This window comes from Maniola hyperantus, chromosome 17, assembly GCF_902806685.2.
Source record: "Maniola hyperantus chromosome 17, iAphHyp1.2, whole genome shotgun sequence".
NCBI lineage: Eukaryota > Metazoa > Arthropoda > Insecta > Lepidoptera > Nymphalidae > Maniola > Maniola hyperantus.
In genome coordinates, this window is record NC_048552.1 from 10,261,897 (window position 1) to 10,276,138 (window position 14,242).

The 14,242-nt window shown below is 37.7% G+C and overlaps 2 protein-coding genes across 2 annotated transcripts; one reads left to right on the forward strand and one right to left on the reverse strand.

Annotated features, from left to right (window-relative positions):
- Positions 1 to 502: 502 nt before the first annotated feature.
- Positions 503 to 7,006, reverse strand: fbp (fructose-1,6-bisphosphatase). The gene is made up of 6 exons (XM_034977241.2): positions 6,767 to 7,006; positions 4,969 to 5,113; positions 4,067 to 4,173; positions 3,275 to 3,501; positions 2,510 to 2,688; positions 503 to 1,665 (listed from the first exon to the last, which is right to left on the reverse strand). Exons 1-6 carry the CDS (start codon positions 6,940 to 6,942, stop codon positions 1,489 to 1,491), a joined length of 1,011 nt encoding a protein of 336 aa, XP_034833132.1. The 5' UTR covers positions 6,943 to 7,006; the 3' UTR covers positions 503 to 1,488.
- A 354-nt stretch (positions 7,007 to 7,360) lies between these two features.
- Positions 7,361 to 14,010, forward strand: MRG15 (MORF-related gene 15). Its single transcript, XM_034977243.2, has 7 exons — positions 7,361 to 7,478; positions 7,560 to 7,677; positions 7,882 to 7,994; positions 8,559 to 8,639; positions 8,915 to 9,005; positions 9,366 to 9,708; positions 10,179 to 14,010. The coding sequence occupies exons 1-7, from the start codon at positions 7,451 to 7,453 to the stop codon at positions 10,407 to 10,409; spliced, it is 1,005 nt and encodes a 334-aa protein (XP_034833134.1). The 5' UTR covers positions 7,361 to 7,450; the 3' UTR covers positions 10,410 to 14,010.
- The last annotated feature ends 232 nt before the right edge of the window (positions 14,011 to 14,242 follow it).

Sequence of the window (14,242 nt, forward strand, 5' to 3'; positions counted from 1 at the left end):
TGGTTCTTACGGAGATAAAAATTTAAAAAATTGCCTGAAGTCTAAAACATTTTTCTATATTCCCATGTAAAAGATATAATAATAAATAATCCGCGTATTAAGTACGAAGATCGTCCGTGATGGGAATTTTAAAAGTTGTCGGGTTTCCGTTTTTGATTTTTGAACTTGCTTGTTAGGAGAATTTTTTGTTGTGAAACCAAATGCATACTAAAGTGTGTCTGTCGCTCAACCGATTTTGACGAAATTTTGTACAGAGATAGCTTGCATTCCGAGGACGGACATCGGCTATTTGTATTGTAAAAAAACAAAGTTCCCACAGAATTAAACAAAACTTAAATCTATAACGGGCATCATCTAGAAAATAACATTATTATTTATGCACCTCTATGTAGTAAAAATCCTTACAATGAATATGGTTACTTGTATAAATGTATAATTTAAGAATGTCATCATAAATGAAGTAAGTATAATATTATGTTGTATTATAAGAAATAAAAAAATATTTTTAAAATTAAATGTTTTATTTAGACACAGCTTAACAACATAACATTTAAAAAAAAATTGGATCTTCCAAAAGATATTCAATACCAGCTACTCTTATCAAAATAATTTAGGGTGAGTTTTTAATTATGGATCTTTTTTCTATACGAAAACTTGCATGTATTAAAAACTTCCCCATTGGTCCCTACATAAGTTGGCACAAAAATAGGATTAAAGAAATATAAGTAGTTTCACGTAAAACATCGCTGATATAGTACCTGCGCAGTCGGCGGTTTATCGATCTATTTGGTGGTGTGAAGTGAGGTGCGTCGGCGGGGAGATCTCTATACGCGTAAAAAGTTTTCCGACCGACCTTTAACCGGTTTGTCTACATCGAGCGAGTCGTCTTACTGTTCATTTACTCTGTGATAAAGGTATAACCATGTGCACACAGTTCCATGTTGCCCAGCGGTATTTTTACGTGAACTACATTCCGTTCACTATAACTTTTCCCCTGACGTCATGTTGGCACCATTGCTTTGTTTGCTTTATTCCTTAGAGCTTAGGGTTTATTATTGTGTGATTTGCAATTGTGCCAAATATAACGTCAGAGGTAAAATAACTGTGAACGGACTGTACCTACTTAGTAATAGGTGAAATAGAATGACTCGTGCTAATAAACAACCAAACAAATCGAAACGAAGCGAAGCTAATCATTCCGTCTCTCTCGCACACTACACACAGGCATAAGTATAAGTGAGAGAAAGTGATTAATGCCGCCATTTTTAGTTTCTTTATTCGCACAAGTTACTACAGTGTAGGCGGCAGAAAATATTATACATCGACCTAGAAACTGATTACGGCTTCGTGGAGCGTTGTCTCTGTCACTCATACCCATGTAACGTTTTGTCGGTCTCAACGACAGAGACAACGCTCTACGAAACCGCTCTCGTTCAAAAGGTCGATATACAATATTTCCTGCCGGGTACTGTACTTATATATCACAATTCAGTTGAGAAACCGCAGCAACTCTTCGACATCAAGCTTGGAGCCGAGGTAGCAGGGCGCGCGCTCGTGGATGGATGCCGGCTTGATGTCCAGGATGGGCGTGGTGCCGTTGGACGCCAAACCACCCGCTTCCGTCACCAGGAACGCCATGGGGTTGCATTCGTATAACAGACGCAGCTGAAACAGATAAGGAGGTATTACATTCCTGTACAGTGTACATGTAGTCCTTTCTTGTAATCCTACTAATATTATTAATGTGAAAGTGTGGATGTTTGCATGTTTGGATGTTCGTTACTCAATCACGCAAAAACGGCTGAACGGATTTGGATGAAATTTGCAGTGGAGATAGATTATACTTACCCTGGATTAACACATAGGCTACTTTTTATCCCGGAAAATCAAAGAGTTCCCGCGGGATTTTGAAAAATGAAAATCGTCGTGGGCATCAGCTTTTATAAATACAAATACAGAGTAGGCGAGAAAACAATAAATATACTTTAGATTTACGACACAGTTGCGCCAATCGCTGATACTGACTTATTTAAGTAGGGTGCACCTTTAAAAGTGCTATCCATTATTATGCGTGTTGTCACGTTTTATACAGGAACAAATAACTTTCTACAAGCAGCAATATTGTTGTAGGTATGTACAGAAAGTACAAAGATTAACACACTATTAACTATGATATGAAAGCATAATATTGCAAATAATTGGCCATAATAATAATTAAGTAACGCAAGCTGACGATGAAAGGAAAATAAAGCTATTTTTATTTCATTTTTTAACGCATGCCTGTTACGATGTCGCTTGTAAAAACTTGGGCAAAATGTAGATGTTTTATGGAACTAAGTATGAATAAATTGCGATGAAAAAAATACTATTTAGAAACATTGATTTTTAAATTGTACTGGAACTTTTAAAGAAAATGTTTAGTATTTTTATAAACGGAGATAGTATCGTAAAGAAATATCTGGAAGAAGTTTTCTAAGCTATTTAGTTCCTTCCATATTTAGCAACTTACTTTTCCCTTGGGCGCGGTGGTGGTGGCGGGGTACATGAAGATGCCGCCGTACTTGATGGTGCGGTGCACATCAGCCACCATAGAGCCCACGTATCTCGCGCCGTACGCTTTGCCGGTCTTGGGCCGTTTCTTCTCTTCTATGTAGTTCTTTAAACCCTCTGACCATTCTGCGGCGTAACCTAGAAACGATTTACGAACGTGTTTTAGAGAGCTATAAATGAGCTTATTTTAATTTAGTCATAATAGTAAGTAATGAAAAAAAGAATTAGGTATACTGCTGGGCGATTACGGTAAATTTCCTGAAGCCGTGATAGTGACACAATGCAAAACCTCTCTCGCTATTTGCTAAAATACATGTGGTTACTACTTACCATACCTTCTCAGCTAATCACAAAAATAATTTGAGATTGTAATTTGTACTAATACGCGGCTGAAAGTAATGTACATCGACCTTTAGAAGGAGATAGCAGATTTGTAGAGCGTTGTCCCTGTTGTTGAGACCGACAATACGTCATATAGGTATAGTGACAGAGACAAACAAGCCGAAATGTCATTCTAAATGCCGATGATCTGCATACTGTAATGATTGATACAGCCTTTTCGGAATTTACTAGGTGGTTATATCCCTGATATTGTTTACTTTTTTGCGAGGCGCCGTGTCATTTTTCCATAATCGCCGACCTATGGCCGACCTGCAATCAGTTTTTCTCTCAATTTTGACTTGCAGGTTCCAACGCAGGAACGTTTTGTAGAAAATATTCTTACCCTCATTAATGGAGTAGATCTTCCCCTTGTCAGGTATCCGCATGCTGGGGTCTGTGAGGATGAATTCTCCGATGGAGGGGTCGTAGAGGAAGCCGTTGACGCCCTTGCCGCGGCCGAGGCACAGTACGAGCATGGTTGCTGAGCCGTACAGCGCATAACCTGCGGTAACCAGCTCGTTGCCGGGACGTAGGGCATCAGATTCATTTGGCTCCCCTGGAGTTGTTTTTCTGGAATCAAACAAATGGTTTCTGGTCTCTCCCTCTGTGGCCCTTTTCTTTTTCTTTCGTAGAAAATCAATGGCAAGGTTTTCTTGTCATAATAATGCGCCTTCGACTTGACTAAGAAATATTTCATTTCCGAGTATTATGCTGAGATCAATACAGCGCACTTTGTTTTTTCTTTGACTAAGAAAAAGTTATGTAAAGACAAAGTTTATCCCGTTTTAACTCTGCCTTTAAGTCAGCTTTCCGAGAAACAGAGGAAATTAAACGATCAAATTCAAATTTTCGACTTAGATCAACGTTGATTACCCAGCGCCCTCGTGTAATTTGCGCTGTCGTCTGTCATAACTATGCCTCACTTTTTTATGGTTGGTAATGTATGTTAGGTACGTTAATAATTTTTTTTCACGATTCTTTTATTTTGGTTTTTCCTGTACCTATAAAGTAAGGCTATGTCGACCATATTATGTCGACCGTCTCCGTGACGCAAGCCCTGTATGTATCTAATAGCTAGACACACTTTCCCATATTTTGTAATATTACTTACGAGTAAATAGATGATTATGCTCACTTATAAATAGCGAAGATGGAGCCGACGGACACCAGGCAGTCGATGTTTGAGGAACCATCTAGAGGGTCGAAGCAGACCACGTATTTACCGCGTCTTTCTGTCTCCACCTGTAAGGAGCAACATAAATACTTATTACGTAATTTTCATTAAAAAACTTGGAATATTATTGAAACTATAGATTTTGCATACACAACACAAACTGGCGGAGCGGAGTCTCTCACATGTACCGTTGAAATTGGTACACCTATATTGAAAACGTTGAGGTCCCAAGGTGCTGCAATGGCCACCTCTCACCGGAAGGCGCAGTGTTGGAAGACTTGCAAAAAACTGGTCCGACTTGTTTTAAATTAAGTAAACTGTATATTAATTTGGTGGGTGTGTTCGATAAATATAAAGTGACTAGGAAGTTATCTATCGAATGTTGCTTGTCGTTATAGATATTCGAGTTCGTAACCTTGTATGCTTTTAGCTTTCAAGATATCGAACAATCAGTATTTAAACACTGATTTCTGATTTAGTCCTATGTAGTAAATTTTTATCTTTATTTCAATAGTACCTACAAATTTAAAGTTGTTATTCACTTGACTTGATAATGAATGACTTTGTCGGGGGCGCGGTTCAAAGAGTGATAAGTATCAATGAACTCTTTCGTCTTCATAAAATTAAGTAATAAACAACTTTCATCATCAACATCAACCTAGCGACAGCTCACTACTCAACTCTCAGAATGAGAAGGCTTCAATCATAGTCTACCACGCCGGCCAAGTGCGGATTGGTAGACTTCACATACCTTTGAGATCATCATAAAAAGTATGTAATAGTATAGGTATACTTTGATACGTTCTGCACTGCATCCTTCATATTATAATGTAACTATACAGTTGACGGTAGAACCTGCTCACCTGTATAACAGAAGAGTTCTCTTCCGACACAAGCAGGCAGGCGGTGAAGGAGGACTTGAGCATGTTGATGAACAGGTCGTTGGAGAGCACGTCCAGCTTCTTGACTTCCTCGCCCTGCACGTTCGTGTCGCCTGAGATGCCGTGACTGGAAACGAGGTAATTACAACTAAGCATGAAATGCAAAAAAGAGAGTATGAATATGAATAGTATTTAGGCGAAAAACAAAAACTACCTACCTACATAGAGTTAGAATTTAATCCATTGTATTTGTGTGGCAAATCGACCGCACAAAATATGTAGGTACCTATAGTACGCGAAAGGTCGAGATAGCAATCGGGGAGGGAAACGCCCCGTACACCCGCACAGCCCCCGCGCTAATCCGGTGCGGGTGTGTGGGTTATCCGTCCGCCTCATACCCCGATTGCCATCTCAACCTGTAGCGGACTTATACGTACATCGACCAAAAGTAGCCAAGGGAAAATTGGTAAATAGGCAGGTAGATAATACACGGTCACAGAGTGAATCCTAGCGAATAGGTACCTTTTAGACAATTTCGACTAACCATATTTAGCTAATATTCTGCGAAGTACCTATATGACGATCTCTCGCCTTTTCATTTGTGAAGTCCCGGGGTTGATATTCGAAAATTACGTCTCAGGGTTCCATTTCCGTAAAATAACAGCTGATAGTTGATAGCAGATGATTTATGTGGAACTTGTAGAACCAATAGTAAAGTAGGTACCTAACTAGGTACTATACTGACTAGTAAGATTAAGTAGCTCCATTAGCTTAGCAGTTTGTTTAGTTTTAACTTTTAATATTGATAGCATTTCGTCAATTATATAATTAATCGAATTTTGAATTAATAATTACTATTACCTAACAAACGGTCTTAAATTATCTACATACCTAACTAACTACCTATCTCTGCACTAAATAGGTAAGTAGGTATGTTGATAACTCTTAATTAACTTTAATTAAATTCATAGGTCTTAATGATCTTTCAGGTTTATGTAAAGTTAGGTAAAATAATAAAAATGCATTAAATTATAATACAAATTATAAATCGAAAATCTAAATTGATCGTCAATTTTAAAAGTGAAGGCTTCGAGCTTCGGGTAAAAAGAGTTCTGCGCATAGGAGAGGATGACGCTGCGCTTAAGGTATAGGTACTGTTTTTCAAACTGCGCGTCGTACCTAAATAAAAGATGGACCGAGGAACCAATCGCGCGGCAAATACACTTCTGACGTCGCGCCTCACACTTCTTACCACATGAGTAGGTCCCTTTCTTACCATCAAATAAATCGATCGAACACCTACTGCGCATTTGACTGTTTTTAGAGTTCCGTACGTCAAAAGGAATCCTTACAGGATCACTTCGTTGTCTGTCTGTCCGTCTGTCGTGTCTGTCAAGAAAACCTTAGTTACTTACTATACCTCAGGATCATGATGCAGGTAGGTAGGTCTTAGCACAAGTAAAGGGGAAAATGAAAACCGTAAATCACAGAGAAAAATATGTTCATGAACAAATAAGTAATTAGTATTTTCAATTTTCTAATTAATATACCAAGTGGCGTACCATGTGAAAGCGCTTTACTTGTACATTCTAAAACAGATTTTTATTAATTTTTATGCATGATAGTTTTTGATTTATCGTGCAAAATGTAAAAAAAATACGACTGTAATACGGAACCCTCGGTGCGCGAGTCTGACTCGCACTTGGCCGGTTTTTTGAGAGAGGCCAATTACGGTACCCAACTTGACCAAAGTTATTGATAAAAGTTACAAACTAGTTACAGTTTAGCGATGCCGGCTTTCCTCACGGCCGATTGTATCGCCTTGACTGCTGTTTGTATGGAATTTAGGAGCTGGGTCAAGTCCCCAGTGGCCGCTGGAGCCGTCCTCTGTTGAGCCAGGACCCATCGGGTTAGGGTCATCGCGTTCACGTCGAAAGCTGGGCCTTGTTGCGACATTTCGATTACAAATTAACTGTACACAAGCAAAATCGACGGGGAGCGCAATCAGTTGCTGTCGCGGCACTGGCACTGGAGAATAGCTAGAAAAAAATATAGAATACTTGCTGTGAAGTGTGCTATGTGATGACGAAATCAGGAAGTTTGTGCTTGTGACGTACCTAATAGGACTATCGAATACCTACTATTCTGTTAAAACTTCAAAGCTAGGTATATATTTTTTTTTATGCATATTTGACGGCATTCTTCTAATCTAGGAGATGGTGATTACTGATTAGTGACCGATATGTGTCTAGAAATCTAGAAAATAACTGTAGTTCTTTTAAAATCGATATTGTATCGATTCCAATCAGAACATCACTAGCTAGACTATAGAACTGTTCGTCTGTGGTGAATATTGATATCATCTGTGGTCGTCAATTTCTATTGTCTATGAATAATTGCATTTTGCAAATGGCGTTGACGTAAACAAACAATTTAAAACAAAAATTATAATTTTTTATTAATTATGGCTCCAAAACTAAAATTTGCGGAAGGTTTGTTGTAACAAAATAAACTTTTGACAGTATAATAATTTTATTAAATAATATTGTTTCACACTTTGTTTAATTTTTTAGGTGAAAAAGTTTTGTGCTTCCATGGACCTCTTATCTACGAAGCTAAATGCTTAAAAAGTTCAGTGACTAAAGATAAACATGTTCGCTATTTAATACATTACGCTGGTTGGAATAAGAAGTAAGTTTTTCTACTCATTTACACTTTAAATGACAACCGATGTAATTCAAAATTCATCAATTATTTAACTCAGTAAAAGTTAACATATTTATTTTATTTTGAGCTAAAGTTACTCGACTTCTAGCAGTACTAGTGAAAGCGAATGAGACCCATATGCAAGTGTTTGTATCTTTTCCTTTTGCTAATAAATCACATTATTTACAGTTGGGATGAGTGGGTGCCAGAGAGCAGAGTTCTAAAGTACAATGAGGCCAACGTGCAGAGACAGAAGGAGGTGCAAAGGGCACACTCTGCTCAACCTGTGAAGACTAAAAAAAGTTAGCTCAACATTACTTGTATAACTATCTAGTTACCTGTGTTTTGAAGTTTTTAAATCTATTACTAGATGATGCCCACAACTTTGTCTGCATAGGTTTAGGGTTTTCAAATACTGTAGGAGAAGTAAGTAGGAACTCTTTAATTTTCCAGAATATCTTATGTCCATCTCCAGTATGTAAGCTATATCTGTACCAGATAGATGATGTGGATATGAGTTTTTATGAATATTGTGACTTGTGATTATTCCTGTAGGGCGATTTCGTAAAACCTGCATCAATCATTATTACAATCTCAATTGTTCTGATTGGCTGACTTTGTGCTTTTTTTGTTGCAACAATGCATTGTAGCCAATAGTGAGCGAGCTCCAACCAATCAGAGATAATTGCGATAGTGACATTGTAGCTGTCATTCTACCGCAATCACTCAGCTGGACAAAATAGCCTTTGTCCATTCCCGTAATGCAAACTATCCCAGTAGGTATCAAATTTCGTTTTGTTTCATTGATTTTAGGCACTCTATTATGAGTGCCTAAAATCAATGAAAAATTTTGTTTTGTTTTTCAGCACCAGCAAAAGGTCGGAAATCTGAAGCTGCCGCAAGCTCTACTCCTGCTAGGGAGGACTCCAGAGCATCTACACCAGCCGGTAAGTGGACTGAATATAAGACGTACGCCTCTTATCCCGGAAGACCGAGAGTTCGATCCCAGGCATGCACCTCTAACTTTTCAGTTGCATTTTAAGCAATTAATTATATTGCTTTAACAGTGAAGGAAAACAGTTAGGAAACCTGCATAACTGAAAGTTCTCCATAATTCTTTTTATGATTCTTGCACGATTAGTTTAAATCTTCCAAGTGCTACTAAAGATGTCAAGATTTTCTCCAAGATGGTTTTTTTATTATTATTTTATCTGTATTTCAGGTAAAGACAGTGAGACTGGACCCACATCAGCCAAAGCCACCAAGACACAGAGTAAAGACACACCTGCAGACTCTGGCTCTGACCAACCTAAGTGAGTCACCTTTTGAAGTTAAGAAATATTTTAGACTAGTATATGCCCGCGACATCATCCGCATGGATTTAAGTTTTTAAAAATCCTACAGGAACTCTGATTTTCCAGGATAAAAAGTAGCTTATGTCCTTACTTACGACTTATGATGTTGTCCATCCATCTACGCGGTGGTCTTCCAAAGCTGCGCTTTCTGGTATGAGGTCCCCATTTCTTCCTTTTTTTTAAAAACAAGTTAGTTCTTGACTGCAATCACCTGGTGGTAAGTGATGATGCAATCTAAGATGGATGCGGGCTAACCTGGAAAGGGTATGCAAAAAATTTCTTCTTTGATTGTTTTATAATATTTCTATACTATTACAGAAAAAAACGCGGCCGTCTGGACCTATCAATCGAATCCGAAGAGCAGTACCTAGCAAAAGTGGAAGTTAAAATCAAAATACCTGAAGAACTAAAAGTTTGGCTGGTAGATGACTGGGATGTGATCACAAGACAGCAAAAACTAGCCATCCTGCCCGCTAAACTGACAGTATCACAGATTGTTGACAACTACTTAGCGTTTAAGAAGTCTAGTAAACTACATAATCAAGCCAAGGAATCAGTGCTAGTGGATATCACGGAGGGAATTAAGGAGTACTTCAATGCAACGCTTGGCTCACAACTTCTATACAAGTTTGAACGGCCACAGTATAGTGAAGTATTGCAGGTTTGTTTTATTCATTGAGCTATTATATATCACTAGATGATGCCCGCGACTTCGTCCGCGTGAATTTAGTTTTTTAAAAATCCTGTGGGAACTCTCTAATTTTCCGGGATAAAAAGCAGCCTATGTCCTTCCCCCGGATGCAAGCTATCTCTGTACCAAAATCGGTTGAACGGTTGAGCCGTGAAAAGCTAGCAGACAGACAGACACACTTTCGCATTTATAATATTAGTACCTTTTAGAACATTATGGAGAACTCTATAGCATGCAGGTTTCCTCACGATGTTTTCCTTCACCATTAAAGCAAGTGATATTTAATTACTTAAAACGCACATAACTCCGAAAAGTTAGAGGTGCGTACCCGGAATCGAACCCCAGACCTCCGGTTAAATAGCGGACGTCTTAACCACTAGGCTATGACTATTACTTATATTGTTTTGGTATACAATAAAGTTATTATATCGTTCTTCCAGGATTACCCCGACACACCAATGTCCCAAATATACGGGTCTATACATTTGCTGCGGCTCTTCGCCAAGATGGGCCCAATGTTGGCCTACACGGCGTTGGACGAGAAGTCCCTACAACACGTGCTCATTCACATACAAGACTTTCTCAAATACATGGTCACCAACAGATCCACACTGTTCAACTTGCAAGACTATGGCAATGCCACTCCGGAGTATCACAGAAAAGTTCAGTAGTTATAAGTGAATGTTTCAACTTTAGTAATAAAATTAATTAGTTTTTATATGGCCTTCAATTTTCGTTGTTTGTTGGAAAATAGTGCTTTTTCCAAGTCAAAAAATGTTGTGAGTATATTCCGTACAAAATGACTTCTCACTCGCCATTTTAACTCTGTCGTGTCTAAAGTACGGTCTACCTTTGAAATAAGGACTAAAATCGACATTATAACTGACACATAAAGTTTAAATGGCGCGTAAAACGTCATTTTGTACGCATTATACAGTGAATGTGTGAATTCATGTTATTCTGAAAATCTTAAAATCAAAGCATATTGCTGCAGAGGCGAAGTGACGTGACAGACTCAAGCAATGCGTCATTTCGAAAATGTTACAGTACATAGCAGCATTCAAACTCATTTGATGGCTGAGAAGTTAGGCACAAGACGCTGTCAATAACATAATAGTATTGACCAAGATGAGCCCAATGTGGGCCTACACGGCGTTGGACGAGAAATCCCTTCAATATTTGCTCACTGCTCATTTGCTCACACTCATTTGATCCACACTGTTCAACTTGCAAGACTATGGCAACGCCACTCCGGAGTATCACAGAAAAGTGCAGTAGTTATAAGTGAATGTTTCGACTTTAGTAATAAAATGAATTAATTTTTATATGGCCTTCAATTTTCGTTGTTTGTTAGAAAAAAGTGGTTTTTCCAAGGCAAAAATATGTTGTGAATACAGTGAATGTGTAAATTCATTTTAGTCTGAAAATCTTAGGCTGAAGGGATATTGCTGCAGAGATAAAGCGACGCGACAGACGCGTCTTCTAGTTTTGCTTGTGTGTAATTCAATTTCTCAAAATCCTTAGTGGGATTCGTTGAAAGAGAGAATATACATGCAATGTCTTCAAAGTTTCTACACCCAGCGGTTTCAGCTGTACTTGATATGTCAGTCAGTTTTTTCTTTTATAATATGTACAGATAAATGATAATTTTGACTAAATAATGACAATACTATATTGTTTCTAAGTATGAAAGTTGAGTTACGTGGTGGAAACAAGTATCTCCACCACGCAATGTACACGCCCGCGCCTGTGTAAACACGCACAGTGAAGTGAAGATAAAGATTTCATTTTAGGAACTAGTTGTAACTAAGTACGACTGTCCTGCCATAAAACGAACTAAAAAGTTTTTTTTCACATTTGAAAATGGTGTAATACACCCGCTATACAAAATTTTTTCAAACATTCAAGTCGTGTAAAAACGCGTTGCTTCGCTTCTCCAATATGCCTTGAGCCGTAGCCAAGACTTTTGAGTAAGTATACAACGTTGGTTTTAGTATACGCAACTAGTTTCGAACCCATCCGGGGTCCTTTTTCAAGGGAGTCAGTTTGCGCATGTGTCGCGGTTGTGACTCAACCGCGACTGATGGGTTCGAAACTAGTCGGCCTAACGTCGACTAAATACGTGAGTACAGCCGTTGAGAGATATTATTATTTAAAAATATGCTTGTTGTTATGAGTCGTACTCGAAAAACATAGTCACCCCAAGCAAAGATAATATATTAAACTAGTACAGATCGCTAACTCTCTATTTAAAATTGTAACTAGTTCAAGACTATTACTAGATGGCGTCACTTGGTTCATATGAAATATATTTTTTATGGATTTGACGAAATATCATATTTTACTTGTCTGGTTCATCAAATTTATTTATATTTAGTAACAAAATACAAAATTTTCACAACATCACCTCGGAAAAAGTTAATTCTTAATTTTAATTATTGACTCATTGAACTTTACGATATCCATAGCATTTTGCTTTGGATAGCTGAAGTAGTATTACAAAATTCCAGTAGATGGCGTAACAAAATGACTTGTTACTTGAAAATAAAATTATTATTTTGCCTTTGGATTGGTGACGGTTGAATTTGACGGTGTGTTACAATTTTCTGAGTGCTTTTATTTCTTTTCCCTATTTCTTTTGTGAATTGTTTCTGCTATATGGACTCCGAGATTCTGCTAACCCGATTACTTGTGCTTGCTCCTGGATTTTTGATGATGCCAAACTGCTGACCTACGCTTGATAGCGGACCCTTTGATGATTGCCTGTGATTTTGGATTTTGTTTATTATTTGAGTAAAATTTGAGTTGGCTCTAAATAAAATTGAGTTTCATCAGCTGTTCGATAGATGGCACTAAATAAATTCGATAATTCACATTTTAGCTTGCACAATAATGCCATCACACTATAAGGAGTTGACCTACAAGGTACCGGCGACTTAAAGGAGTTTTACGCAAGCTTTAAATGAATGTATGACGTTAGCGATCTTACTTGTATATATTATCTTTGCCCCAAGCGAGCGGCTGTAAGCGAACGGGACGGCTGGCGTTGATCGTGAGCGCTCCCGCTAGCACGGCTCGAATCAGCGGGTGCAAGCGGTCATTCAACTAGGTGTTCAAAATGACAGGATTTTAAAGTATTTTTTGGTAAAAATATAACCCGTAGTAAAAATGATTCTGTTGCTGATTCTGAACAAACTACTTTCAGGTTTTGCGTATACTAAAACTAACGTATAAAATAAGCATGTGCTATCTTGTAGTCTGTCAGATTCCTAGTCAGGAATAATGTTGTAGATTCATTGAATTTGAATGCTAATCGTAAAAACTTTTTGTTTGTATTTAGTATATTACACAAGTGATGTTTTAGTTATTATCTTAATAAGTACCTACCTACTATAAGATTGTATGGAATTATTACCTAATTGTTATGGTTTTACTTCAAATAATCATATTGATTTTTTGTAAACCATAATATTATTATCTGGATTCGTATGGTCCCTATTATAAGGGCTTAATGTAAAATTTTGGTTGTAGGATTTTTTTTTCAATCGCTAAAAAAATCTGTTGCTATCGCACTCGTCGGGTTTTGTGAGAAATCTTTCTAAAGTATTTGTTAGTTAGTTATTTGGCAATTGAAAAATCGGTCTGTATTTGTTTAGTAATTTAATTTTACACTTCTAAATAATTTTAAATACTTACAGTTCTTGCAATTGACGAAGGCGAGTGGATCATGCTTGTGTTTAAGTCGTACCGGTATAAGTAAGATACACTGAATGTGTGCGTTCAACAGCGCTTGCTCGCGACTGATTGGTCCGACATGCACGCACACTTACGCAATGCCCGTGTATCCGACGTAACCACAAGTAAAGTCCACTCGCCTTCGTGAATTGCAAGAACTGTAGGTACCTACATATAAAAAATTGCATAACCGGTAGGATTCGAGCCTGCATCTGTTTTGGCATTTACAGTCGCTTGATGCTGAACTAGCTTATTCCCGCGACTTCGACCGCGTCGACTACACAATTTCAAACCCCTATTTTACCCCCTTAGGAGTTGATCGTGGTAAGGCAATGCAATGCAATGTTCTGCAATGTTTTGATATGTACATAAGTATGTGAAATTACTTAGAAACCATGAAGTGTAGGTATAAATAACACAATTTCAATAATAATCATAATTTACATGACTTAACAATTTTTAAAAATTAAACATCAATTTCAAAATAAAAAATGAATATTGTTCCGTTGGCAATAAAATCATTATTCATTACACGTTTTTATGTGTTTCATTTCAGAAATAAATAATTAGAATGTCTTGTGGCAGGCTTCGGCCGTGGCTAGTTATCGTCCTACCGGCAAAGCCATACCGCCAAGCGATTTAGCGTTCCGGTACGATGCCGTGCAGAAACCAAAGGGGTAGGTATAGTTTTAATGAAAACTGCCGTACCCCTTCCAGAATAATAAATACTTAATAGCAATCGATTAAGTACTATTTTTTACGGAAAGAA